Raw genomic sequence first — 25,069 nt, 5'->3', positions numbered from 1 at the left:
CGGAGGCGATGGCAGGGAGAAGGTTGTTGCTGCAGTCCAGAAAAAGGACAATAGGTGTGGAGAGGAGGAGGTCAGAGAGGCAGGACTCGGGGTCATTGCAGGCAGGCGGTGGGAGCCGGACCGGCACTGATGACTCGGGTTCCTAGCAGGATGAATGGTGGTGCCATAGCGGAAACAAGGGGGTTGGAGTAGGTGGGGATACTGAGTTAGTCTGCCCTCAAGATCCATTCATTCCACAAACAGTAGAACACCTACTAAGTGCCGAGCAACAGCCGCGTGTCACTGGGGACTTGGGCTGCGTGGCAGCAAAATCTGTTCCGCTGTGCACCTTAGATCCACCGCGGCCACACCTGCCGCCAATTACTGCCTAGCGGGGGTCCTCGAAGCAGCGGCCGCGTGAGATCTGGGCGTCTCAGCACAACCGCCTACAGACGGACTAACGGACGGAAGGATGAGGTGGAGGCGTTTGCTCAGGGCTGGCCAAACCACGCCGCCCCGGAGCCCGGATCTAGAGAGACCACGGTGCTGTGACGCCCGGACAGGTTGGGAAACCTCGGCCGTCCCCGCGCTCCCGCCGCCCGAGGGTCTACGCAGCGACCCCATCTGTCTTTGGCGGGAGGTGCGGAAAATGGCCTCTCCGCTCTGCCCGGGTCCCCACCTGCCCAACTGGAGTCATGCCGTTTCCGGCCCCTCAGAGTCACCGGGAGGATTTTAGGAAACGCGTCTGGGTATTAAGATCTCGTCCCACCCCGGCGCGGAGAGGCGCACGCGCCAAGTAAGTCCCGCGAGCCCGCGGCTCCAGTGAGCGGCGCGCGGCCCGCGGCTCGGGCGGGGCGGAGCTCCGTCGGGGGCGGGGCCTAGAGGGGGCGGAGCCGGGGAGGAAGGGTAGGAGGGAGGGGCGTGACCTGCCCGGCGCGAGCCGAGCCCCCGCCCCGCCTCGCCCCGCCCCGCCCCCTCCCCGCGCGCTCGCTCGCCGGCTCGCGCGCGCCGAGGAAAACGTTGCGCAGGTTCAAAAATGGAACGTCGGCAGCGTGAGGGAGCGCGAGGGGGTGTGCGCGCGTGCGCGTGCGCGTGCGCGCCCGGGCGAGGGTGACTGGGACCCCGCCGGCCCGAGCATCGCGCGCCGCAGCCGCGGCCCCGCAGCTCCGCCCCCGGCCCGGCCCGGCCCCGGGCCCTCTCGCCCGCCGCCCCGCATGGAGCTGTCAGCCATCGGCGAGCAGGTGTTCGCCGTGGAGAGCATCCGGAAGAAGCGCGTGCGGAAGGTGAGGCTGCCCGGGGGCGGCTCCCAGGACCCCTGTGGGGTCCCTTCCTGTCCCCAGCACTGTTCCCTCCACGCTGGAGGCGAGGGAGAAAGTGAGGCGAGTGGGCCCAGGCAGCCCCTCGCTGCCGGACTCGTATCCCCCCAGCCCGTGCCTCAGTTTCCCCTGCCACCTTGTAGGGCGAGTAGTATAAAAGTTGTCGCCCCAGCATGCTGGGGGCAGCTGAACGCGCCAGAGCTGGAGATTAGGATCGGATTGTCGGGATCCTGAATGCCATCCTTTCTCATCCTCCCCTCATTCCAAATATGGGGAGACTGAGGCCCAAACTGAAGAAACGGCTTGCCTCGTAGGTTCGCGTCGGAGCTGGGTCTTGAACACAGGACTCTGGACTCCTGGTGCCAAGTCCTTTGAAGTTGGAGGCGGAGCTTTGGAAAAGCCTTCTCCAGCCTCTTAACTCTAACTGCCAGACTTCGACCTTTTCCGATCCCCTCCACACCCCCACCTCCACGTGTCTCCCCCTCTTCCAGTGCACACCCCTCTGTCTTCCCCACCCCAACTCCCAGCCCCTCTCGGCAGGGCTCAGTGAAGCCGCCTACAGCGCCTGGGCATCCTGGAAGCTCCTCCCCCTTCGCCTTCGCCTCCGCCTCCAAAACATACACGCTGCAATTTAAGGAGGCTTCTGTTCCGCTTGGTTCGGTCCCCACGCCTCCAGGCTGGACTTTGGCCGTGCACACTTCCTGTGCACACGTTTGCAAAGTGGTTTGGCCCCAGACAGGAGGTTGGGAATGGAAGTCTTTGGGGGAAAGTTCCTGTCCCGGCACTCATCACCGTCCTTTGCCCTTATCTCTCTGCAGCCCCTTGGGAGGCTCCAGCGGCAGGGCTGGGAGGGGTCTTAGAGTTCATCTCTTCGCATTTGACAAAGACACAAACTGAGGCCTGGGCTGGAGAAGTGACCTGGTCAAGGTCACACAGCAAGTTAGAGATGGTGGTAGAGCAGGAGCTCCAGTTGGCTGATTGCCAGCTCATCTTTCAAGAGAGAAAACTCAGTCCTGGCATGTTGGGCTAAGGGTGACAGTCAGGGTGGGCCAGGACCTTCTTTTCTTCCCCTAGCTTCAATGGGGTTGCTTTCTGTCTTCAAGTCGGGGCTGCCCCTCCTCCATCTCCCTTCCCCAGGGTTTCCTCGATTTTAATTTATTCCGCAAAGCCCAGTGCTTTCCATGCTGTAGCCTAAGCAGGTACAATAATTACCCTCCTTCTACATGGGGCTTGAGGGGGTAGAGCCAGGAGCATCATTCCTTTAGCTATTCATTCAAAATAAAGTCATTGAGGATCTGTTAGGTACCAGGCACTATTCTAAGCCCCAGGGAGGGAGCTCCTTCCCTCATGGAGCTGGCATCCTGGCAGAGGAGACACAGTGAAAGAAAATACAGATGCCTTCCAACTAGGCTGTATTGGGAAGAGAACTGTAAGGTGGGAGGGAGGTTATTAGGAAGGGTGGCCAGGGCAGGCCTCTGAGGAGGTGGACGTGTCTTGGTCCAATGTGGAGGGGTATCACCCATCAGACAGGGCTGGACTGGGAACTTTTAAAGGCCCCTGTCACTTCCTGTGTCACCTATGAGGAAGGAAGGAAACTGGCTTTATTTTCTAACTACTGGAGAGGTGATCATCCTGTCTCAAGGTGAAGATTTTGTCAGCTTTCTCTAGGGGCCTGCCAGGATCAGAGTTGAGAGTGGGTTTAGAGTTGGAGTCACTGGCCTGTCACCTCTGTGCCAGAGGCAGCCTCTCATAGGGATGGGGCTTACAGGGCTAGAGCCATGTGGGACACCCCAGGGAGGAGTTTTCTAGGACTTGGAGAGTCTTCTGATATAAAAAGGAAAGAGAATTGTGGTCTTAGCACTGGGCCACTGGACACTGGGTCTCTGGCCACACACATCCCCACAGGGTCTCAGTTTCCCTACACAAGGCGAGCTCCATGCTCCTGCCACAGAAGCCCAAGAGGTGACTGGGGCCCAGTGCACTCCTGTGCTCTAGTAGGGAGGACAGTCTAGGGTGGTTATGCAGCAGCCAAAGTTTGGGGATCTCTGGTTGGTGGAGATCTGGTGGGGAGGTCCCTGACTATGTTAGGGGACATCTGTCTGCAGAGGGGATTGGGCCTTACTATCCTGCGAGTGGTCATAGGGGCATCTGTGTATCTCACCATGTCTCCTTCTCTCTCTTTCTTCCAGGGTAAAGTCGAATATCTGGTGAAGTGGAAAGGATGGCCTCCAAAGTAAGTCTCCTTTGTGTGTGAGTGTCTGCCTGCCTGTACTTCCTCCCGTCCACATTTTACCCTCTCTCCTGCCTAGCTTTTCACTCCCACTGCCGTAGTAATGGCCAGCAGACCTTGATTAAATCACCATCTTCTCTGGGCCTCAATTTCCCCTCTGCCAGTTGAGGGCCTTGAAGCACATGAGGGTCAAGGTGGGCCACCCTCAGTCGCCCTCCATCTTCTGGTTGGATCTGGGCTCCCCTGGCACCTGGGATGTGAAGGCCCAGCATCTTGGTTTCAGAGATGGCTGCCTGCAAGGTGGAGGGGCCCTCAAACTACAGCAAGTACTGTGCCAGGTGGCTGTTCATGGGGTTAGGCAAGACAAATCTAGCCAGTGGGGCACCAGTCCTCAGTGCCATAGAGCTAGGGACGGAGCCAGTCTACAGAGTAGGTTCTGGTACAGCCTTGTGAGGCAGCTGTGGTCCTGATCTCTAATGATGAGGAAACAGGCCTCGAGAAGGTAAGCAGCTTGCCTTAGGGCACATAGCCAGTGGAGGCAGGCTTGACCTGGGCCTCTCCACTTTCAGGTATCTCTTCTGTGCCTCCTCCATCTCCCAGTTAGGGGGCAGGGGGCTGGGTCCAGGACCTCTCCCAGGTGCTCCACCCTCCTGCTAAGGCCCAATCAGGAATCCCCTCACTAACCAATCACCTCCCAGCAGGGAGTTGTTGGGACTAGGAAAGGAATGAGCAGGTGCTGGGGCCTCCTCATTGGTCTGTGGGTGTCCCACCTCCCTGCCCTGCCTCCTGGAGACTGACTCCTGGAATCCCCCTCTGCCCAGGGCTCTGCTGCCTGTCTGTGCTAGTGCTGTTCTGCTTTGCTGGTGGGTGGGGGAGGGGGGGTGACCAGGTATTGGGTCCTGGGAGTGTCTTGGACATGTGATAGTGAGAGGCAGCAGGGGGGAAGACAGCCCATGCTGCCTCAACTTCCCTGTTTGCAAAATGGGTTCAATAGTCCAGGCCCTGCTCTCTCGCTTTGTGCATTGAAAGGCCTGGGGCGTATTCAGGATGGCCTGCAGGGATCTTGATGATTAGGTTTGATGGCTGGCCAACCAGGTGATGCACTTGTTCATTCCTGCTGCCCCTGCTGCCGCTTCCCAAACACCTGGGACAAGGATAGTCCCCTCCTCCACTGGGCAGATGAGAGGTAGACTTCCCGCCTGGGTGAAGAGGCAGTAAGAGGAGCAGGAGAGCTAGAAAAAGATGATGCTAGGGGTGGGGGGCATATTCCCTGGGTACTCACTCCCCCCTTAGCTTCTGCACCAGAAGGCATTACATGGGAGTGTGTTCACCAGTCTGTTGGCCTTCAAGGCACTGTTGGCTATTCTTCCTCCTCTGTAGACTCCCTTCTCTAAACAGAGGTACTTATCTATTTAAATTTCCTTCTCCCACTTTTCTTAATCCCAAATTAATACATCTGCCCATCAGAGCTTCAGTCGGGGGAAGGACCTGGCACTCCAGGAGCAGTCCCTCCATGGTTCTGCTGGTTTGTGTCCCAGCCCTGAGGCCACTTTTTTCCTAACATGCTGAGACCACCAGATGGGCCCTCATGACTGCCTTTTGTGACCCCCAAGGGGGTTCTGGGAGCCCTGTTTGGATAGATGACCTGGAGCATCTCTGGCTCCACCACATTTTGGTCCTGGGTTCCTGACCTGGCTCGCAGCTAGACAGCTGTGAGCCCTTGGGAAGTTCCTCAACATGGTAGGACCTCTGCTTCCTCATCTCCAAATTGGAATAAAGTCTCTGTCACAGCATTGTTTTGAGGATTAGATGATGGATATAGAGTACCTGGTGCATGCTTAGGCCAGACCAAGCACTTAGGGAATGTGTACTTAGTAAATGTTGGTTTCTAGGTCTCCCCTGAGTGGGAGAGGCATTTGGGGGATTCCATTCCTCACAGGAGCCCAAAGTAGCCTTAGCAATCATTTAGATCAGTCCTCTCATTTTTCAGATGGGGAAACTGAGGCCCAGAGAAAGGAGATCATTACAATAATATAACTGCCAACCTGGTGTAGTGTGGTACCCAATTTATGCCATCCACTGCACCACACTCCACTTCACTTGGGAGAACAGCTTCAGTTGGAGAAGCAGGAGAACCAGGGCTCCTTTGTAACCCACTTGGTTTTCAGTCTCCCCTCCTCAGGGGGCCTTACTTGGAGAAGAGGCCGAGAAAGAGTAGGGAGTGAGTAGTTGGGCAGAGTGCTCCTTGCGAGCCTGGGAGCCTTGGCTAGGGCACTGCCAGCCTGGGTGAGACGGGAGTCAGTCTCATGCTCCGCAGCACCCTTATCGCCCTGATTAAGGAAGCTTATTCTTAATAACAGAAACCCTGATTTAAACGAACACTTACTCTGTTCCAGGCCCCTGTTAAGCCTTTTCATGCCTTGGCTATTTTCTCTCCGAACAGCAGACAAATGACTGCCCTTCCTCCCCAGCAGATGGGGCAGAGGAGCTATCTTGCTTGTTCAGGAAGGAACAGCAAAAGGCACAGGGAGGGTCTGGGGGCACAAGGCAGAAGATGTTAAATAATCAGCTACAGGTGCTCTTAGCCTCGAAGAGACCCACAGATACCCCACTCTCATCTCAGCCTGCCCAGGACCCTGCTGCTACCCCTTTGCAAACGCTTTCCTTTTCTCTGTCCTACCCTCAGATGCTGCCCCATCTGGAGAGAGGATAACCCCCATGGAGCTTTAGTAATGATATTATCAGTGGGTACAGCAATAACCAGGCTACCTAACAATAAACCCCTATTAATATCAGACATTAGCCCATAGCATTGCCTCATGGCAACCCATTTTACAGATGGGGAAACAGCAACCCTCCGCATTGGAGTGCTTGCCCAGGCTCATGCAGGTGGGACGATTTGAACTATGGGTACCTCCATTTCCCTACCTGTAAGACGGAGCTCTAGCCTCACGAAGCCCTGCGGAAGGCTGTCTGAGACAAAAAAAAAAGGGTTCATAACAGTACCAGACCCAGAGGAGGCGCTTCTTTGGCCACCAAGGCCAGGTTGAGTAGTGGCAACACAGAGTCCAGCGTTTGGCCCTGGCAGGTGTGTGTTTGCGCTCTCTAGGCTTTTGATATTGATTTAATTAACGCTTGTTTGCTTTTATTATGTACCACATTGATCTAAGTGCTTTATGCAGCTTAACGTATCTAATCGTCACATCAACCTTAGAAGTCAGATACTGTTGTTAGCCTCTCTTCACCAATGAGGAAATGGAGGCTCCAGCAACGGACTCTCTTGTCTCACCGCCGCCCTGGGCACTCTCGCCGGAAGCCCCCCGCATGGCTTCTCATTTGGGCACCTCTAAATCAGAGTAGGGGGCTGGGGCGGGCCTGGCTCAGCGGGGCACCCCGCCCCTGGCCCGATGGGGGCCTGCGCGGCGGGTCCCAAGCGGGGCGGCCTGGAGCCTGTTTACCCGGGCTTGAGGGAGGGCAGTGGTGGGCGAGGCGGGGCGGCGGTCACGTGGCCGTGTTTACCTCTAAGCCGGCGCGCGCCGTCCCCGCCCCCGCCCCCCATTGGTCGGTCGGGCAGTCTGGTCGCGCGCACCCCCGTGCGTGCTTGCGTGCGAGCGCGCGCGCTCGGTGGGCGGGGCGCGCGGCACAGTGAAGTGGATCCCTCGGCCCTCCACTGAGTGCTGGGTCCCTGCGCTGCTGACGTTCCGTATCTCTGCGCGCAGCGCCCGGCCACACGGGCCCGGAGACCCAGCCCTCGACCTCTCCCAGGGTGGAATCCGCCGGCTGCGCGCTCCGTCCTGCCTGCGCCCAGCTGTTCTCAAAAGCTTGTTGGCCTTCGCTGTGGCCTCTAGCTCCCCACACTGCGGAGGGCGGAGAGCCGGTGATGGCCTCCGCTTTAGGAGGGGCGGGGGTGTCTGAGAGGGTGAGGCGCTTGTGCAACGCTCCCCCACTCCCCGGCCTTCCCCACCATCGAGCAGGGCCAGGCTTCCTGCTGCCAAGTCTCACCCTCTGCCATTGCCTTAGTCACCCCGACTGCCCCAGGCCAGAAATAGTCCCGCTAAGTCCTCTGACCCTTTCTGTGCACCCACTATGTGCTAGGCCCCGGGTCAGACGATGAAGACGTGGCCAATCAAATAGTGCCTCTCTCCCAGACTTCACGATCCAGTGGTGAACCAGATACCTTGACATGTGAGGGACCCAAAGGGAGAGGGTAACCAAGATTCAACTAGTTCTAACTGCAGACTGGCATTTACTGGCTCAGTAACCTTGGCAAGATGCTTAACTTCTTTACCTCAGTTTCTTACCTATAACCTACCTCATAAGGGTGTTACAAGAAATGGCTGAGTCCCTGTGGTAGTCGGGCTCCGGCCTCTTGCTGTTACTGTGGTGGTGGTGGTGGTGGTGGTTATTCTTAAGAGGAGGAATTGAAGTACAGAGAAGGTGAGGGACTTGCCAGGAACCACATAGCAGCTACATCAACAAAAAATAGGCAGGGCAGTGGGGAAATGGGCAGGGCAGAGCAGACGAGAGCACTGAAGAGACACTTGAACTAGAGAAAGAGAGAGGGCCAGGAAGGGGACAAAAGAGGAACACAAAATGCCCTCTCTCTTCTTACTGGTTACAGTTGAGGAAATTGAGCCTTTGTTGTTGGGGGAGGAAGGTTTGAAGTCTGCCAGCTTCTGGTTGTTTGTAGTTTGGGCTTTACGTGAACTATTAAACCTCGGTTTCACTTTCAGCATTTCTTCAGGGTGAGCAAAACTCTGCGGTGGCTTCTCCAGCCATTCCTAGAACACCTGGGGGCTGGGGCCTGGGCTGGGCGCTCTGGGAAGGGGTTGCAATCCTCCAGCCAGGACACCAGCCTGATTTATCAATAAGTATGGCAGGTGCCATGAGCAGCAAGGTCCTGGAGAGCAGCAGAGGGGAGGGTTCATTCTGTTGGAAGTGGGACAGCTTAGAAAGGATGTCAGGGAAAGCTACAAGGACCCGACTCTTAAAGGATGAGTGAAGCAGTTGACCGGAGGACTGGGGCACTCGTTCCATTTATGGAAGTCATATAAAATCTGCTTTTCAAAGAAAATTATTTAAACAACAAGAAAAAAGTGAACTGATTTAAAGGCAGATACTAAGTAAATAATAGTGCAGGTGGAAGGAGGATGGCTGAGCTCTGGAAATGCCCGGGTCTGTCCCACAGGGAATGCTGTCTGGTCTGGAAGTGGTGGAAGATCCCTTGTGGAAATACCTCGGGGGTGTCTGCTGTAGGATCCCTGCACCATTCAGTCACCAAATTCCTGCTGTGTGCAGATGTGTGTGGAGAGGGAGGGAGCAGCTCAGCCGGGGCAGAGGCCAGGCTGGGGTATGGGGGGGGCTGGGTACCAGAACGATAATAAGCACGGAACACTTCCTGTGCACCAGGCGCTGCTCAAAATAGACACGTGAATGCATTTAATCAGCACAAGAGCCCTTTACAGATGGGAAAATCAGTACAGAGGTGTTGAATAAATTGTTTAATGTTGCACAGCTAGCAAGAGCAGACCTGGGCTTTGAACCTGGGCAGTCTGACGCCAGAGCCCCTGATCTTCACTTGCTCTTGCCTCTTATTGGGATGGAATCTGGGGACTTAGAGGACCTGCCCTCTTCACCTGAAGTGAACAGGGGGGTCTAGTTGGGAGCTGGACACAGTCATTTATAGGGTGGTGTGATCAGTGCTCAGAATGGGGGGAGTTCCGGTGTCACTGAAGCCCCCAGGAGGCCCCCAACCTAGCCTGGGTGGCCAGGGACATGGGATTAGGTGACAGTTACACTGGACCAGGAGGGCACAGAGTCCTGCAGACAGTGGCCCTGGTGGAGCAGCTATGGCTTCCTAATTGGGGGTGGGAGGGTAGGCAGAGCAGCTCTGACCTCTTGTTCCTCTCCACAGGTACAGCACGTGGGAGCCGGAGGAGCACATCCTGGACCCCCGCCTGGTCATGGCCTATGAGGAGAAGTAAGGGGGCTCAGCCTGCCATGGGGCTGTGTGGAAGGCAGGCTCTGAGGTTTTCTTAGGGAGATGCTGCTGGCTTGGCTCTGAACAAAGGGCACGGGCATGGGGGCAGGGGTCTGGCAGGGACAGCCCAGTCTAGTCTGCAGCTGGGGGAAGGTGGTGGGCACCAGGTTCTGGGACAGCAAGGGCCCTGGCTCCTTCCTGCTGCTGGGTGATATTGGCCACTCAGCTGACCACCCCAGGCCTCAGTCTCTCTGCTGTTGTTGGCCACCCCCAATAACACCTGCCCCAATCTCCCCAGAATGTAGGAGTTTCAAGGTAGGGGTTTCAGTTGCAGCAAAGGAGGTGAAAATGGACACAGAGGCACCCTGCATGCATGGGGCAGCAGGGTCAGTCATGCCCAGCCATGCCCAGTGATGGACCAGAGAGAGACTCCCCCAAGTGACCCTCTCACCAAGTCTGATGGAACTCAAGAAAGGCCAGAGGAGGGAGTGTGGCTTTGGAGCCAGGATATCTGAGTTCTGGTGCCTCCTGCTTGGTCACCTCCTCGGTGGGTGGCCCTGGGCAAAGCTGCCCCTCCGGGCCCCAGTCTCCTGCTCTGCCAGTGCTCTGCTGTGATTCTGCAGGTTGGTCAGTGATTGGCAGCTCCTCTGATGGGCCATGAGGGCACATCTTTGCAGGGAGCCTTTGATAAAAATGTTGTTTCTCCTTGTGGGAGGGCCTTGTGAGCATAATCTAGCCATTCCCTTCGCTGCATGAGCCCCAACGTTACCAACCTCCCTACCAGTCAGCTGCCCAGTCTTTCTGCCTCACCCTGACCCATCGACCCTGTACCGTTTGGGCCCGTTTTATAAAATCATCATTTTTATTTGTCTCCTTTTGATAACCTCTTGAGACAAGGATGAGGGTCTCATCTGACAGATGAGGAAACTGAGGCTCTGAAGAGCTAAGGGACTTGTCTGGGAACCTCACAGCTGGGAAGCAGCCCAAGTAGGATTTAGCCTGGGGAGGCTCCTGACTCCAAGTCGCTGTTGCTCCTCTGCCCCTCCTCGCCCCCTTCTGATGGCTTCTCCCCTAGGAGGTCTCGTGCTGCTGATTCAAAGGACTTGTGTGAATGTCTTCCTAAGGGTAATAAGGAGTCAGCTAATTCGTTCTTTCATTTGTTCAACAAATCTTTATTGAGGTCCTTCTATGTGCCGGGCACTGCTCCAGGAATTGGGGGCAAGGAACAAAATCAACTAATGTCCCTGCTCTCACGGGGCTCACATTCCAGTGTGGAGGGAGACCTGCAGTGAAAAGTACACCAGATACGGATGGTGCTGACTGCTGCACAGACAGGGTCGGGGCAGGGAGTGAGGGCTGGGCAGGGGCTGCTGGTTTCAGTGGGGTGGTAGGTGGTGGTGTTTGACCAGAGCCTTAGCTAAGTAACGGAATAAGCCCAGTAGGTATTTTAGAGAAGAACATCTCGGGTGGAGAGCACAGTGAGTGCAGAGGCCCTGGGGTGAGGGCCTGTGAGGGCCAGCATGGAGGCAAGTGGGGCTCTGAGTGTGGCTGGCTGGGTGGTGTGGGTGGGGCAGGGGTCAGTGATGAGGCAGGGTAAGGCATGGGGGAGGGGGGGGACAGCTGCAGGAATGAGGAACGCAGCCCAGGGAGGGCCCTGTGAATGCTGGTAGAGGACTTGGATGTTGTTTTGAATGAGCCAGAAAAGTCAATAGTTAAGGAACAAATGAGGAGCTTAGCGGATTCTACAGACCCACTGTGTGACTTGACTTCCTCCTTCTTTCTGGGTCTTGGTGAGGTGGGGGTGGAAGGTGGGTGATGACCATTTTAACACCTGCTTTGCAGGGTATTTAAGATACTCAGGAGTCTGGCCAGGGGACTCTAATGGAGGAGCCAAGAGGGCAGTCAGGGCTTGCTGGGGCTACGCCCTGGATACTGATGGGCAGAGGGTCCAAGGCTGACAGAAACCAGGCCCTCAGTAGGTAAGGACTGGACAGAATGAATGCCCCCACCTTAACCTCCCAGCCCTCCTCACACAGTTTGCACGGCAGGAGCAGGGATGCTGCAGATGGGAGGCCAGGTCATGTGGCCTGGGCTCCGGGCCTGCCCCGCTGGCCCTGTCTCGGCCCCCAGGCCTGACCTGGCCAGGCCTGGAGCCCAGAGCTCAGCATCTTCAGTGGCAGAAATTGTTAAAATTGTGGCATCAGGCAACTGACTTAATCTGTCTATGCCTCAGCGATAAAATGAGGCTAGAAATCGTGCCTCCCTCTTGGGTGGCTGTGAGGGTTAAAGCATTGAGAGCAGTGCCTTGTACAGAGTGTCCAGGACATGATACTAAAAATAATAATAAACAACACTTACACAAATGTAATAAATACATATTATCCTTCCCCCACCCCGAGGTCCTTTCCTTTTGCCCCCGCCCCCACTTCTTCCTCCTTTTCCTCTTTCTTCTGTTCCTTCCCTCTCTCTTCCTCTGTTATTTCAGTCTTTTTACCCCGCATTTTGAGAAATAGCAAGGACCTCCCTTGCTCCTTCCAGGAGCCCTGGGGTCATCTAAGAAGGGAAGCTCTTGGCTCCAGACAAGAAAACTGAGGCCCAGACAAGAAAACTGAGGCCCAGCCAAGGTCTCCCATCGGTCAGGGTAGAGCTGGGCCTGGAGCAGGGTGTCCTGGCGCCCAGCACCGGGTTCTGAGATGATTCTTGCCCTCGGGGTTTGGGAGGCCTGGCCTGGCATGGGTATCACATGCCCTGGGTGCTTCTCTCAAAAGCAGGTTCTCGGGCCCCACAGCAGACCTGCTGAGGCCAACTCCATGGGGAGGGAGGGCCCTTCTTCAGTGCTCCTGGAGTCTGATGTCTGGGCTGCCTCCAGGAGGAGCGAACCTCGAAAACAGACTCCACAGATCCACTGGCTTAGCTGGGCTCAGGTTGAGAGACTGGCCTAAGGCCACAGAAAGTATGAGTGGAATGAAGTGAAACAGGATGAATTTTCCCACCACTTCCAGCATGGCCTTGGGGCCTCTGTGTGTCATGTGGCTTTGTACGCGCCCTCAGGTTGTGCCTCATGTGTTGTGTTTGGATGTGAGGAGGGCATCCAGCAGAGAGTGGCATCTACTGGGGCCTGAATATGGGCTAGTTTTTCTGTCCCCTCCCCAGCCAGACTGTACAGACAAGTGGGAGTGGTCCGTGCAGAGGCCAAATGGGGGAAATCTGGGGAGAGCTTCATGTAGGTACGAAGGACTCGCCTGCCTTCTCATTAGCTCCCCTGGGACATTCAAGGCAAATTTGATTGAGAGGTTTCTATACAAGTTTCCTAAGAGCAGAAACTGGAACTGCATTGTTTTGGGGGGCGTTCCCAGTGGCATGAAGAGCAGAGCTTGGCACGCCCCTGGAGCTGTGAAGACCCACATATTTTTGGAGATGCCCCCAAGTCCCACCTCAGCAATTGGGACCAGTGGCTGTGTCCTCACCTTTAGTCAGATGGGAAGGCGGAGCCCTGGGAGTTGAACATGCGACCCCATTGTTATGGCCTAAAGAAAGTGATGGGAGAAGCCGTAAGGCAGGTTTGGGGATGGCCTGTAGAGAGTGTCCCCCTTCCCCATAGACAGCAGGGGGCCGGGTGGAGCGGATGCCTTTCCCTTAAATGTCACCAGTGTTTCCTTTTCTTCTGCCATCTGCTTTGCACCCCAGGGAGGAGAGAGACCGAGCGTCGGGGTATAGGAAGAGAGGTCCGAAACCCAAGCGGCTTCTGCTGCAGGTAACCCCGCCAGCTCTGGTGCCCGCCCACAGGGCCCCCTTGCTCCTTGCACCAGCCCCTGCCCCATTAGAGCATTTGCACCAGCTAATTCAGCTGAACCACTAACCCTCCTGGCCTCTGCCCAGGGCTCTGTGGGGTAGAGCCAGGCACTTAATGAGTATGTTTCAGTGGAAGGAGTTGGGAAAAGTCAGAAGGTGGGGCTGGTGCCCGAGAAGACACCGTGGGTGGGAGATGCTGTGGAGGGAGGTGGGGTGAATGTATGGCTCATGGGATCCTAGAATTTTCAAAGCTAAGAATCTTGTAAATGAGCCTTTTTGATGCTCAAAGTCCCTAAAATACAAAATTGTAGTATTTGAGAACCTTAGAAACATAAGTTTCAGAGGAAACTGAAGTGTGTGGAATTTTAGAATCCAAGAAAAGGAGAGTCCTAGGATTCTGAAACCATACCCTTAGAATGTCCTAGAAATGTGTCATTTTGAGTGAGAAGAAACCCTCTGCCCCAGGTGGGGTCTAGACTCTGGCAGCCCGTATTACCCAGGTCTTGGGGACACTTTGCTGCCTTCTCTGGTTTGCACTGAAAAGAGGATGGAGCCTCAAGTAATGTAGTTATGTGATTGAAGGCAAGCCTCTGAGCTTGTTTTTTCATGTGTAAAATCAGGATGATAAGATTATGTGCTGCCCTTAATTTAATAAGGCTCACCCAGGTATTTAAAGCCAAAAAACAAGGCCTCTTGGTCCACGTGAAGTGTGAGCCGTGCCCAGCCTCCTGTTCACTCTTAATTGTAAATCACCTGAGGCTTTTGCCAGAATAGATGGGCCTGCCTTCCAGCGGTGGGCAGGTTCCACAGAATTTGGTGTGAATTGGGTCCTGGGAAGGGGAGTAGCATCAGTCAAACATCTTCTCCACGCTAAACTCTGGGCTCCATGCTCTTCACAAATGAACACACTTCATCTGCACACCAAACCTACAGGGAAGGTGTATCAGTCATCTATTGCTGTGTAACAACTTAGCAATAAACTGAGCTAACTTAGAGCAATAAACACTTACTGTATCACACAGTCTTGGTGGGTCAGGAATTTGGGAGTGCTTTAGCTGGTCCTTAGTGATTCTAGTTCAGGTTACAGCCATGATGTCTTCTGGGAACCACTCACTTGAAGATTTGACAAGGGCCTGAGTGATCTGTTTCCAGTGTGGCTACTCATGCCCAGTGTATCAGTGCTGGATGTAGACAGGAGGCCTGGTTCCTCACCACTGGACCTCTCCATGGCACCACTGGGTGGCCTCCCAGTATGGCCACTAGCTTCCCCCAGAGTGGGCAATCCAAGACAGAGAGCAAGGACAAAGCACAGTGTCTTAAGTGACTTAACCTCGAAAGTCCCACACCACAGTATTCAGTGTAGAGGGGACTCCACACAGGTGTGAATTCCCAGAGGTGGGTATTTGGAGCTGTCTTGGAGGCTGGCTGTGTCAGTTTCTGCATCATTTCACTGATGAAGAAACTGAGGCTTAGGGAGGCCAGTAGTTTACCCAGAATCACACAATTGGATTAAAGCCCAGAGCTGACTCCTGGTGCTCCTGGATCTGTTATTGGCTGTAATTTTCCCATGGTGAAGTAGAGGAGGACAGAATTGTATGAGAGTTTACTAGTCCTGTGATGATAGCCTAAGAGCTAGGCTGAAGGAGTGGGTGTTGATAAAGCTGCATATAGGATAAGCCCTCTTAACATTGCAGTATTTTCGCAATCTCCTCTGGGTTCAGCCCTCCTCCCATTACCGTAACAACCCACACCCCCTGCCGAGTGATGGCCATTAGCAGGTGGGACTGGGAATGGAGTTTGCACATGAGATCTTTGCTCCCAACTTGAGATGGGGCAAAACTTTGACTTACAGGTCCCATTTGATGGCCTCACTCTCTTCCTGGGAGCTCTTGGCCTCTGGTGACAGGTCATAGAAGAAGGTACTGTCCGAGAGTGATCCAGGCCCTCCCAACATTTAAGCATCAAGGATCTTTCTTGGATTTGTATAAATTTCCCCCAAAGTCAATAAGACAGATCCACAAATGACAAAACTTCAGCCTTTGAATGGTGGAAGAATGTGCCTCCCAGCCCATTTTAACGAGAGTGAGCAGGATGTCAACAGAGGGCTGGACCCTGGTAGGGCCACTGCAGCTCAGAGCCAAGGAGTGCCCTGGAGGGGTCCCAGGGTGTCTGCAGGCAGCTGGCAGTGCACCATCCCTGTGGCTGGGTGACACGGTGCACCTAGTGCTGTGTGTGCCCCTTGGTTGACTTGCCCCAAGAAATTTCAGAGCCCTGCGCCTACCACCATAGCCCTGGCGAGCTGGCTGTTTCAGCTTTTGGGGGCCCTTTAGAAACAAAGATTCCTATCCTATAGTGAAGAATAATTCCTTAATTTATATGCCTCATCAATCCAGGTTTGGTTTTTGTTGGTGAGTTTTCAGTTTGTAGCCTTGTGTGCTCTTCTGCTGTGTACCAAAGGAGTATGCCCTGTGGTCCTGTCCCTGAGCCACTTAGAGCGCTGGGGAGATAAGGCCGCACCCGTGGGCTGCGCTGGGCCAGGCCGTGGGGCCAGGGCTGGGTCTGGTCAAGGGCAGCACTCTGGGCGGTGAGGGGTGCTGGTGGGGGGTGGGGTGGTGGCGGGCTTCTAGCTGGGAAACGTGGGGAAGGGCACTCCGGGTGGGAGGAACAGCATGAGCAAAGGCGCGGCAGTGGGTGGGAGGGCAGGGCTGACCCGCCGTGCCCTGGCTTGCCCCCGCAGCGGCTGTACAGCATGGACCTGCGGAGCTCCCACAAGGCCAAGGGCAAGGAGAAGCTCTGCTTCTCCCTGACGCGCCCACTCGGCAGCGGGAGCCCCGAGGGGGTGGTCAAGGCGGGGGCGCCCGAGCTGGTGGACAAGGGCCCCTTGGTGCCCACCTTGCCCTTCCCGCTCCGCAAGCCCCGCAAGGCCCACAAGTACCTGCGGCTCTCACGCAAGAAGTTCCCGCCCCGCGGGCCCAACCTGGAGAGTCACAGCCATCGACGGGAGCTCTTCCCTCAGGAGTCACCGGCCACGGACGTCCTGCAGGCGGCCAGCGAGTGGGAGCCTGCTGAGCAGCCCCCCGAAGAGGAGGGTAAGGCGGCCAGGCCCAGGGCCCCTCAGAGCTGGAAAGGCCCCTCGAGTCGTCAGGCCCAGCTGGCCCCATGCCCAGAGAGGGCCTGGGTGCTCTGTAGGCCACGCAGCCTGCGGGGGCCCTGGCGCCCAGCCCGGCGCTCTTCCTATGGCCCTGCTCGGGATGAGCTCGTGTCCAGCCTGGGAAGATAAATGTAGCTACCTCCTCCTGTGTGTCCGTCCTTGAACCAGCCCTGCCCTGGCTGGAGACTCAGAAGATGGTCTGGTGTTGGGGGTGGGATGGGAGGTGGTCGACATGCTGCCGCCCACTCCCACCTTCCCCACCTTGTTGCCAACGCTGTCCCCGTCTTTCTTTCTTTGTCCCGTGGCTGCAGCAGATGCAGATCTGGCCGAGGGGCCCCCTTCCTGGACACCCACGCTCCCCCCAAGTGAAGTGACAGTGACCGATATCACGGCCAACTCCATCACCGTCACCTTCCGCGAGGCCCAGGCAGCCGAGGGCTTCTTCCGAGACCGCAGCGGGAAGTTCTGAATCACCATTTTTATTCTTCTTAAACTGTTTTCTTTTGGGCTTGGGGTGGGGATTTCCAGAAAGGGGGAGGGGGAGGGGCGGGATAATTATTTTATTTAACAAAAGAAACATTGAACAGGAGAAGGGGGTGAAATCCCCACACTCTCCCTTCGCCCCGCCCCTTTCTCTGCGCGGATGTTTACAGAGAGGCCGCAGATGTGTCCACGGCTGGGCCTGGGGGGGGCCTGGCGCTGCTCTGTCAGGTGGGGTACCATCTCCAAGGCAGGTTGGGGATAGGGACACTTCTGTCACGATTCTTCTCTAGATAGACAGCGGCTGGTCCCAGAACAAAGGAGGAAGGCCTGAACCCTCCCCATTGAGCAGCCCACCCAGCCTTTCTGGTTGGTTTCCCCTTTTCTTGTGTGATGTGTGTGTATGTGTGTTTGTGTGTGTGTGTGTGTGTGTATGTTGGGCGGGGTGGGGGGCGCTCTTTATTTTTAACTTTCCACTCCAGCTTTGTGGGGGGGATATGGAGGCTGGCTTTGACCAAAAGTGATTGGGTCAGAGAGCTGCGGGGCTGGAGGAGGCTTTGAGATTGTGGAGTGGGCCACCCTGTCCCTTTAGAAAGATCTCTCCATTTCCCTGGGGGCGGCTGCCAGCTGAGCTCCTTCCACTGAGAGCTCCCCCCTCACCTGACCTGTGAAAACTGCTCCCTTGCACACCCAGCTGCGTGGGTGTGTGCATACTGCCCACATGACTGCGTGCACATGTCCACAGATGTGTGCAGTGCGTCTTGCAAACCTCCTGTTTAGAAACTCTTACCAGGTGAATGGAGAGGGTGATCCACAGCACAAAAGTTTGCCACGGGCACCCCTCACTCACCGCACCTTGCTCAGCACTTCACCTGACAGGATCTGTTCAACTCGGTGTGCTGGCAGCTGTCAGTGGAGGGCAAGGGTCCAGCCGGTGTGTGTGTTTGAGGGAAGGGGATGGCCTCCGATGCTCCAGGCATGCGGATGCAGTTTTGCAGATTCACCTGGCCAGCCGCAGGTGCGCAAGTGTCCTCCGTGCAGGTGTGCTGTGCACCAGCACCAGCTCTGAAGCACTTGAGCTCTGTTCTCCCCTCCATCCCTGGGCTCCCGTTCCCTCTGACTCAGGTGACTTTCCAGCCCTTACCTTTTCCCTCTTTTTTTGCCCTCCCTTCTGACTCAGCCAACCCAGATGTGGGTGGTCAGGGAGGGAGGGAGCGTCCCACCACCTTCTCAGGACAGCCCTCAACTCCTGACGCCATTCCTCCTTCCACTCTGTCTCCTCTCCATCCACCCTCAGTGCTGCAGCTGGGGCTAACCTTGTTTTCCTGTCAGGGGGACCTCTGCCATGTCTTCCTGTGGTCATGCTGTAGTGGATGGTGCATCAGGGTGTGGACAAGCCCCACGCCCTGGCAAGAGGCTGTGTCTGCCAGAGGAGGGGGCACTCAGTTTCTGGTCTATACAAATGTGCCCCGTGGCCTAGTAGCTTCTCTGGCAGTGAGGAGTGACCGCTCCCCTCTCCAGGCCCTGTAGGAGAGAAAAAGCCAGGTTAAGGGTGGGCACCAGGGGAGCAAGAGAAAGGCTGGCTCCCTCCCCTCAGACCAGGCACTCCAGTCTCCCTGCTGCCCTCTTCCAGGGCTGTCTCCACAGCCTGACTTGAGGAAGTCAGTAGAATCTTGCTGAGGCTCAAATAGGGCAGTTCTTTCTCTAGACCCTTTCTTCCCAAGTTCCCAAACCAAAGAGAGCCTGCCCCCCATTTTTGTTTGGGGTGCCCTGCTGGCAAGATCCCAGATCCCTGAGTCTCTGTCTCTCCTTCCTCCTTATTCCTTCGTTGTCCAGGGTCAATTCAGTGCTTCCATTGGGGGATGGCTCTCCCCCACCCACCAGATGACTTGATTCACCCCGAGCCTAGGGGGTTGAGTCTAGAGGAGTATGTGGGGGTGGACCAGGGAAAGAACCCTGCGGAGGGGAAGGGCAGCCTGATCTGGGGGCTGTCCCAGAACAGGGGGTCCCAGCAGAGGGGAGGAGGGCAGTAGGCAGGGGCCTCGTTCTATCAGAATGCTGTTGGCCCTGGCTTTGGGACTCGGCTGGCAGCTTCCAACAGAAGTCACACTCCCCCTCCCTTAGGGGACATGGGGCCTCCTCCTTCCTCACGTTGAAGAGATGTTTGTGCAGTTTGCAGGTTTGCCCAGCTCTTTTGTGGGATTAGGCGGCTGCTGCAGTAGAAGACTTCTTGCCTCCCTCTCAGGCCTTCAGGGCCCACAGGGCTCCCTGCTCTCTGACCCTGGGAGCAGGACTCAGGAGCTGTGGTGGAGACTCCCTGGGGGAAGGACTGCGGGCTGTTAGGACCTTCCTGCCCAGGACCCAGGACGAGACCTCATGAGGGGTTGAGAGTGGCCTTGTAGGCCTCCACCGGCCCTGAGCGACTCAGCAGGCTTGGGTGAGAGGGGCAAGGCAGACATGACCCCCCCACCCCACCCCACCGCCACCCGAGAAGGCCAGTACTCACTTGGGGGGGAACATTGAAAAAGTTGGACCACCTGCCTTGCCTTCCCCCAGCCCCACCTGTTTTGAATGTAGAGAGACCGGTTGGTACTTTTCTTTTGCTGCAGGGTGGGGCAAGGAGAATGTTCTCCACCCTGGCACGGCACTTGTAATGCTGCCGGGCCACACGAGGACCACCACTGCTCTTAGGATTGTGGTCCCATAGCCACCTTCCTCCTCTGCTCCTGCCCCAGGGAAGGCGCTTCGCTTGTCAGGTGGTGTAGCTTTTGCTTTATAATTGGCCAGCCTGGCCTCAAGGTCTTAGCACAAGAACGCTTCCTTTGCACAGAATGAGCATGAGCTTTGTTCAGACTAAATGAATGTATTTGGGAGGGGTTGGGGGCACGAGTCAATTCCAAGCACATGCCTTTTCCGACAGTGTGTGCGGGGAGAGCTAGAGTGGACGCAGAGCACGGTTTTATTTTTGTACTGATAGTTATTGGTAAGAGACTGTATAGCATCTATTTATTTAGATGATTTATCTGGTAAATGAGGCAAAAATTATTAAAAGTACATTAAAGATGATTTTAAAAAAGCTCTTGAGCATCCGATCATTCCTTGTGATTGTGTCACAGTTGTGCCAGCGAAAGAGCTCCAGCTCTGGGGGCAGCAGACGGGGACCTTGGCCCCAGGTCTGCCAGTCACTGGCCATGATCTTGGACATGTCCTTTAGTTTTCTTAGACTTCCAGATGTAGTGTACAGATTAATTCTGGTGATAGGTGGGAAAGTGATTGGGAGCTGGAAATGGGAGTGGAGACGGAGGCGGGAGGGGGACGCCCACTGTCGTGGTCCTTGCAGGGTCTCATCAGAGGCTGGGCAGTGCTTCTGATTTCTTCTCCATCTTTTCTCTGCTTCCTGCCAAGAATATTCCGTCCTGGAGCCTAGGAGTGGTCAGCATCCCAGGTCTCTGCCATTGCAGATTCTGGAACCCAGGACTGTCATGGGCTGACTCTCATATACTATTCTGTTCAGCCAAGCTCAGCACACCTGACTGAACCCAGAGAGTAGTAGTCAGAGCCAACATGAGTCAGGAGATCCCTCCAAGCACATCTGTACTTGGGTTCGTCCCTGGAAGAGAGTAGAGACCGGATGGGAACAGGACAGGCAGTGGGAAGAACAGATAAGAGGCCACGTGGCCACCCAGTGGCAGGGGATGGTGGTGGCCACAGCCATGAAAGTGTCAGTGAAAGAGGGAGAAACAGCTCAACGGCCCCAGCTCCGCAGGATGATGGTGGTGGTGACAGCATAGACACTGAGGACAGGGAAGGCAAACCCGCATCCTGAGTGGGTGTCCGGTGTGGTAAGTGTGAACAGCTGACCCCTCCAGTAGGAAAAAAGTCCAATGTAATCAACTTGCCATGAAATTTCCAGCCCATCTCCTTGAAGGATGGCACCACATCGAGGGCCTGCCCTCAGTGTCCACCTCTGACAGGTTGGACACTCATCAGCTGCAGTAACGAACCTTGGGACCGGCTTTGTGAGAGGAAGCGCATGCTGTTGGCCCCATTCGTAGTCTCCATTTCTTCCACCGTGGCCATTCCATGCTGGGCTTGTTGTACAGGCCCTGGGGGGACAAGGACAGGGGCTGGCTGTCATCCACCACCAGATAGGTAGATAGTTCATCCTATCCTCCCATTTCTTAAGAGTTTTCTCTATGGTGAGTGCTCTGGTCCAAGATGCCAAAGTGACCCCAAGCATTTCTCTTTCCTCCCTCCTAAAATCCCAGTAAAATGTCAGTCAAGCAACCAGTTAATAAAATGCAAGCTGAAATGAGAGAAAGATGGATAGCAGGACTGGAAAACAGGAAAGGAGGCATCCAACAAAGGAGAAATGGTGAGGAATTTCCAGAAGGTAGCAAAGTGGCTGAGGTCAGAGCGGGAGAGGAACCAACAGGAGCTGAACGGGCAGCCAGTAGAGGGCGCACGCAGGAGGATTGGTAAGGGGTGGAAACAGGCTTCCTGAGCAACAAAGTCTGGTTTTCCAAACAGACCTCGGGAACACACCCACTCTGGACATTGTGACATTTGAACAGAGTGGTCAGTGCTCGCTTTGGCAGCACATATACTAAAATTGAACAGAGTGGTCAGCTTTCCAGAAATAACCAGCCAGGCTAGTTCCTATGGGAGTGGGAGGTTCTTCCCAAGAGGCTTCTGACATGGACGTCAAGGTCAGGACACAAACAATAAGAGGGAATAAAGTGCTTCCAACAGCCATGAAGCACCTACACCCCCAACCCCGGCTTCTGGTTCTTTGTACCCACTTCTTGCTGAAGAAGGGCCCGGCTGGGCTGACTGTCTCCTGAGTCCTGCGCTCCCCAACGCAGTGCCGCACTGATGCTGACAGCCTTAGTTGCCGTATCAGTGTCCTAGGGCCACCAGAGCAAAGGACCACAGACGGGTGGGGCTTAAACAGTAGAAATTTATATTCTCACAGTTCTGGAGGCTAGAAGTTTGAGATCAAGGTGTCGGTAGAGTGGTTTCCCCCGAGGCCTCTCTTTGGCTTGTAGACGGCCCTCTTCTCCCCATGTCTTCACCTGGTCTTCCCTCTGTGTGTGTCTGTGTCCTACTCCCCTCTTCTTATGAGGACACCACTCACACTGGCTTAGGTTTCTCCCGTATGATCTCATTTAAATTAATCACCTCTTTAAAGGCTCTATCTCCAAACGCAGCCACATGAGGTCCTGGGGGTTAGGACTCCAACACATGAATTTTAAGTGGAGACACAAATCAGCTCTTGACAGTTACCTACCAACACGCAATTTGTCTTTCTGCTGACAGAACCTTCATTATTTGGGAGGAGAGGAAGTGGCAGTTATCCAACAAAATGCTCTTTTTCCCAATTCCCTTCCCTGCTCCCCCCAGCTATGGGTGCTGTATGTCCAATGACAGGTAAGTGAGCTATCTGAAGTGGGCCCTTGAACTTGGGCTCATCTGATGTTTCCTCGTGTCAACGAAAATTCAATTAACTATTAAGTTAAGAAGAAAAGAGGGAATTTTATTTTAGCCAAACTGAGCATTATAACCCAGGAAGCAGATTCTCAGAAAGCTCTAAGAATTGTTCCACCTATTAGTTAGAAGTCAGAGGCACAGTCATATACATTTTTGAGACAAAGGCTCATACATCAAAATGACATACTGATATTTTACATAAAGTTTACCAAGGATACATAGTCCAGGTAAGCACAGACAAGGCGAGCAGCAAGTCACCATGACCCCCTACAGAGGTGGGAACAATCACTATTCTCTTAAGAAGTAACGTTGATAGCATCAGAAGAAAGGAAAAAAATTGATCTTTCTGGTTGAGCAGGCGCTCCCACCTTTGAAGAGCTCTGGTTAACGTGCAGATGCGTACTGCACATAAGGGAGGGAGGGAGGAGGCCCAAGCAAACACAGAGAGAGAATTTCATGTTTAACTTTTCTTGTTCAATAGCATTATGTTCTGTGTTTTCTTTTTCCATAGATTCCACATATGAATGATATCATATGGTATTTTTCTTTCTCTTTCTGGCTTACTTCACTTAGAATGACATTCTCCAGGGCCATCCATGTTGCTGCAAATGGCATTGTCTTACCATTTTTTATGGCTGAGTAGCATTCCTTTGTATAAATTCTGTATATTAATTTTGTATCCTGCAACTTTACTGAATTTATTGATGAGCTCTAGAGTTTTCTGGCAGTATCTTTAGGATTTTCGATGTATAGTATCATGTCATCTGCAGGTAGTGCCAGTTTTTACTTCTTCCTTTCCAATTTGGATTCCTTTTATTTCTTTTTCTTCTGTGATTACTGTGGCTAGGACTTCCAAAACTGTGTTGAATAAAAGTGGCGAGAGTGGACATCAATGTCTTGTTGCTGAATTTAGAGGAAGAAAAAATACATTTGATTATGTCAATAGATGCAGAAAAAACTTTTGATAAAATTTAACATCCATTTACTATAAAAACTCTACAGAAAGCAGACATTGAGGGAAGGTACCTCAACATAAGGAAGGCCGGATATGACAAACCCACAGCTAACATACTCAAGGGTGAAAAGCTGAACACATGGTTTGTCTTCTTTAATCTGTTGTGTAATGAATTCTATTGATCTATTTCCTGATCTATAACTATGTTTATTCACAATGTGAGTTGGGAGAAATTTATGTAACTTGTAATCTTTGATTAACACTGAAATTATATACTTTTTAAAGGTTTGATAGAAAGTTTTGTGAATACATTTGGTCCTAGTGCATTTCTTTCTTTCTTTTTTCTTTTTCAGGTGGTGGATCTTTATCTTTCCAATCCTCTCCATGATAATAGATCCCTCAAGTCTACTTCTTCTTAGGTGACTTCTGTTAATTTATATTTTGCTAGGGAATTGTTCATTTCCTCAAGGTTTTCAAATTTGTTTCCATAAATTTGCATGTAATGTTCTCTTATAATCCTTCTAGTCTTCCCTGTATCAGGGTTATTGTTCCTTTCTCATACCTTATCTTGTATATTTTTGCTGCCTTTGTCTTCTGTCAGATTCTTTCTGGATGTATCTACTTTATTGGTCTTTTCAAGGAACATATTTTTGTATTTATTTGACCTATCAATTACAATTTTCTATTTAATTTCAGCTTTGGTTTTTATTAACTTCCTGGTTTTGGCTTTTCATTGCTTTTTCTAATGTCTTAAAATGAGTAGTAAATTTCTGTATTTATCTCTTTTTTTTGTAATAAAAACATTTAGCCTATCAATTTTTTTCTCAGTATAGCTTTTGCTATGTTCTCTAGATTTGGGTTTAAAGTTACATAAGTAAGGGCATATTTTGCTACAAATATCTTTAATAACAAAATACCTGACCAGTAGACTTGAATAATGCAGACATTTATTATTTTATTTAACAGGGATACTAGAGGTAAATATTTCTAGAGTAGTTACTGTTTCTAGAGCGGATATTAACAATGACATCAGGAACTTCTGGGAGTACAAACTTGGGTTAACAAACTGTGATATGTTTAATTGAGTAAGTTTCACATATTATTCTGTGGTCTTTATAAAAGCACAAACCTCTAATACTATTAAATATATCACTCTGTTAATTGAATCAGTTTCATATGTCGCTTTGTGAAAATCATGTAAGAATGCAAGCCTTGATTAACAGACCAAAATACTACCCTGATAATTAAATAAGTTTAGTTGCTTTAAAGCCGCTTCACTAGCAGAACACTGCTACAATCCGTCTCCTAGCCGTAAAAAGCAGAGACATGCTTTGCCTGTTGGCATAGCTTGAGGTCATAGGTTGAGGGCTGCTTCTGCAAATGGAAAACTCATGCATTGTCCCTTGCTCTAACCAGCAGGACACGCTTCACTTATCTAAGGCGTAGGTGGATAGAGTAGAGCTGCTGACGCTCACAGAACACTGTGACTTAGCCCTTAGCTCAGAAAAACTGGGCTGCTTTGCTTGCTTAGATTATCTCTGATCATTGTGAAGAAACTTTGTGGTGGTCTGTTCCTCAGTATTGATTGTTTTTATCTAGTCCCTGGAACAGGAACATCGCAACCTCTCTTGTGATTGCTTAGGGCTTAAAACAACCATTCGTGCCTCTTTGGAAGAATTTATGACTCTTGCCTATT

The 25,069-nt window shown here is 53.4% G+C and overlaps 1 protein-coding gene across 3 annotated transcripts; it reads left to right on the top strand.

The window, feature by feature from the left end:
• The first annotated feature begins 969 nt into the window (after nt 1–969).
• CBX7 (chromobox 7) lies at nt 970–20,007 on the top strand. Of its 3 annotated transcripts, none has more exons than XM_074375572.1 (6): nt 970–1,262; nt 3,485–3,528; nt 9,440–9,505; nt 13,193–13,259; nt 16,314–16,386; nt 16,760–20,007. In XM_074375572.1, exons 1-6 carry the CDS (start codon nt 1,194–1,196, stop codon nt 16,915–16,917), a joined length of 477 nt encoding a protein of 158 aa, XP_074231673.1. In that variant the 5' UTR covers nt 970–1,193; the 3' UTR covers nt 16,918–20,007. The 3 variants fall into 3 exon arrangements, with proteins under 3 accessions (XP_074231673.1, XP_074231672.1, XP_074231671.1); XM_074375571.1 differs by having other exon boundaries at nt 16,035–16,386; nt 16,763–20,007; XM_074375570.1 differs by having other exon boundaries at nt 976–1,262; nt 16,035–16,386.
• Nucleotides 20,008–25,069: the final 5,062 nt, after the last annotated feature.

The sequence above is a fragment of the Camelus bactrianus genome, chromosome 12 (genome assembly GCF_048773025.1).
Source record: "Camelus bactrianus isolate YW-2024 breed Bactrian camel chromosome 12, ASM4877302v1, whole genome shotgun sequence".
Lineage (NCBI taxonomy): Eukaryota > Metazoa > Chordata > Mammalia > Artiodactyla > Camelidae > Camelus > Camelus bactrianus.
This window is presented reverse-complemented; position numbering and strand designations above follow the sequence as displayed.

Coding starts and splice junctions, on each gene's coding strand:
- CBX7 (XM_074375570.1), top strand. CDS start 1,194: ATGGAGCTGTCAGCCATCGGCGAGCAGGTGTTCGCCGTGGAGAGCATC. Junction 13,260..16,034: donor CCAAGCGGCTTCTGCTGCAG/GTAACCCCGCCA, acceptor TTGCCCCCGCAG/CGGCTGTACAGCATGGACCT. Junction 16,387..16,759: donor GCAGCCCCCCGAAGAGGAGG/GTAAGGCGGCCA, acceptor CCGTGGCTGCAG/CAGATGCAGATCTGGCCGAG.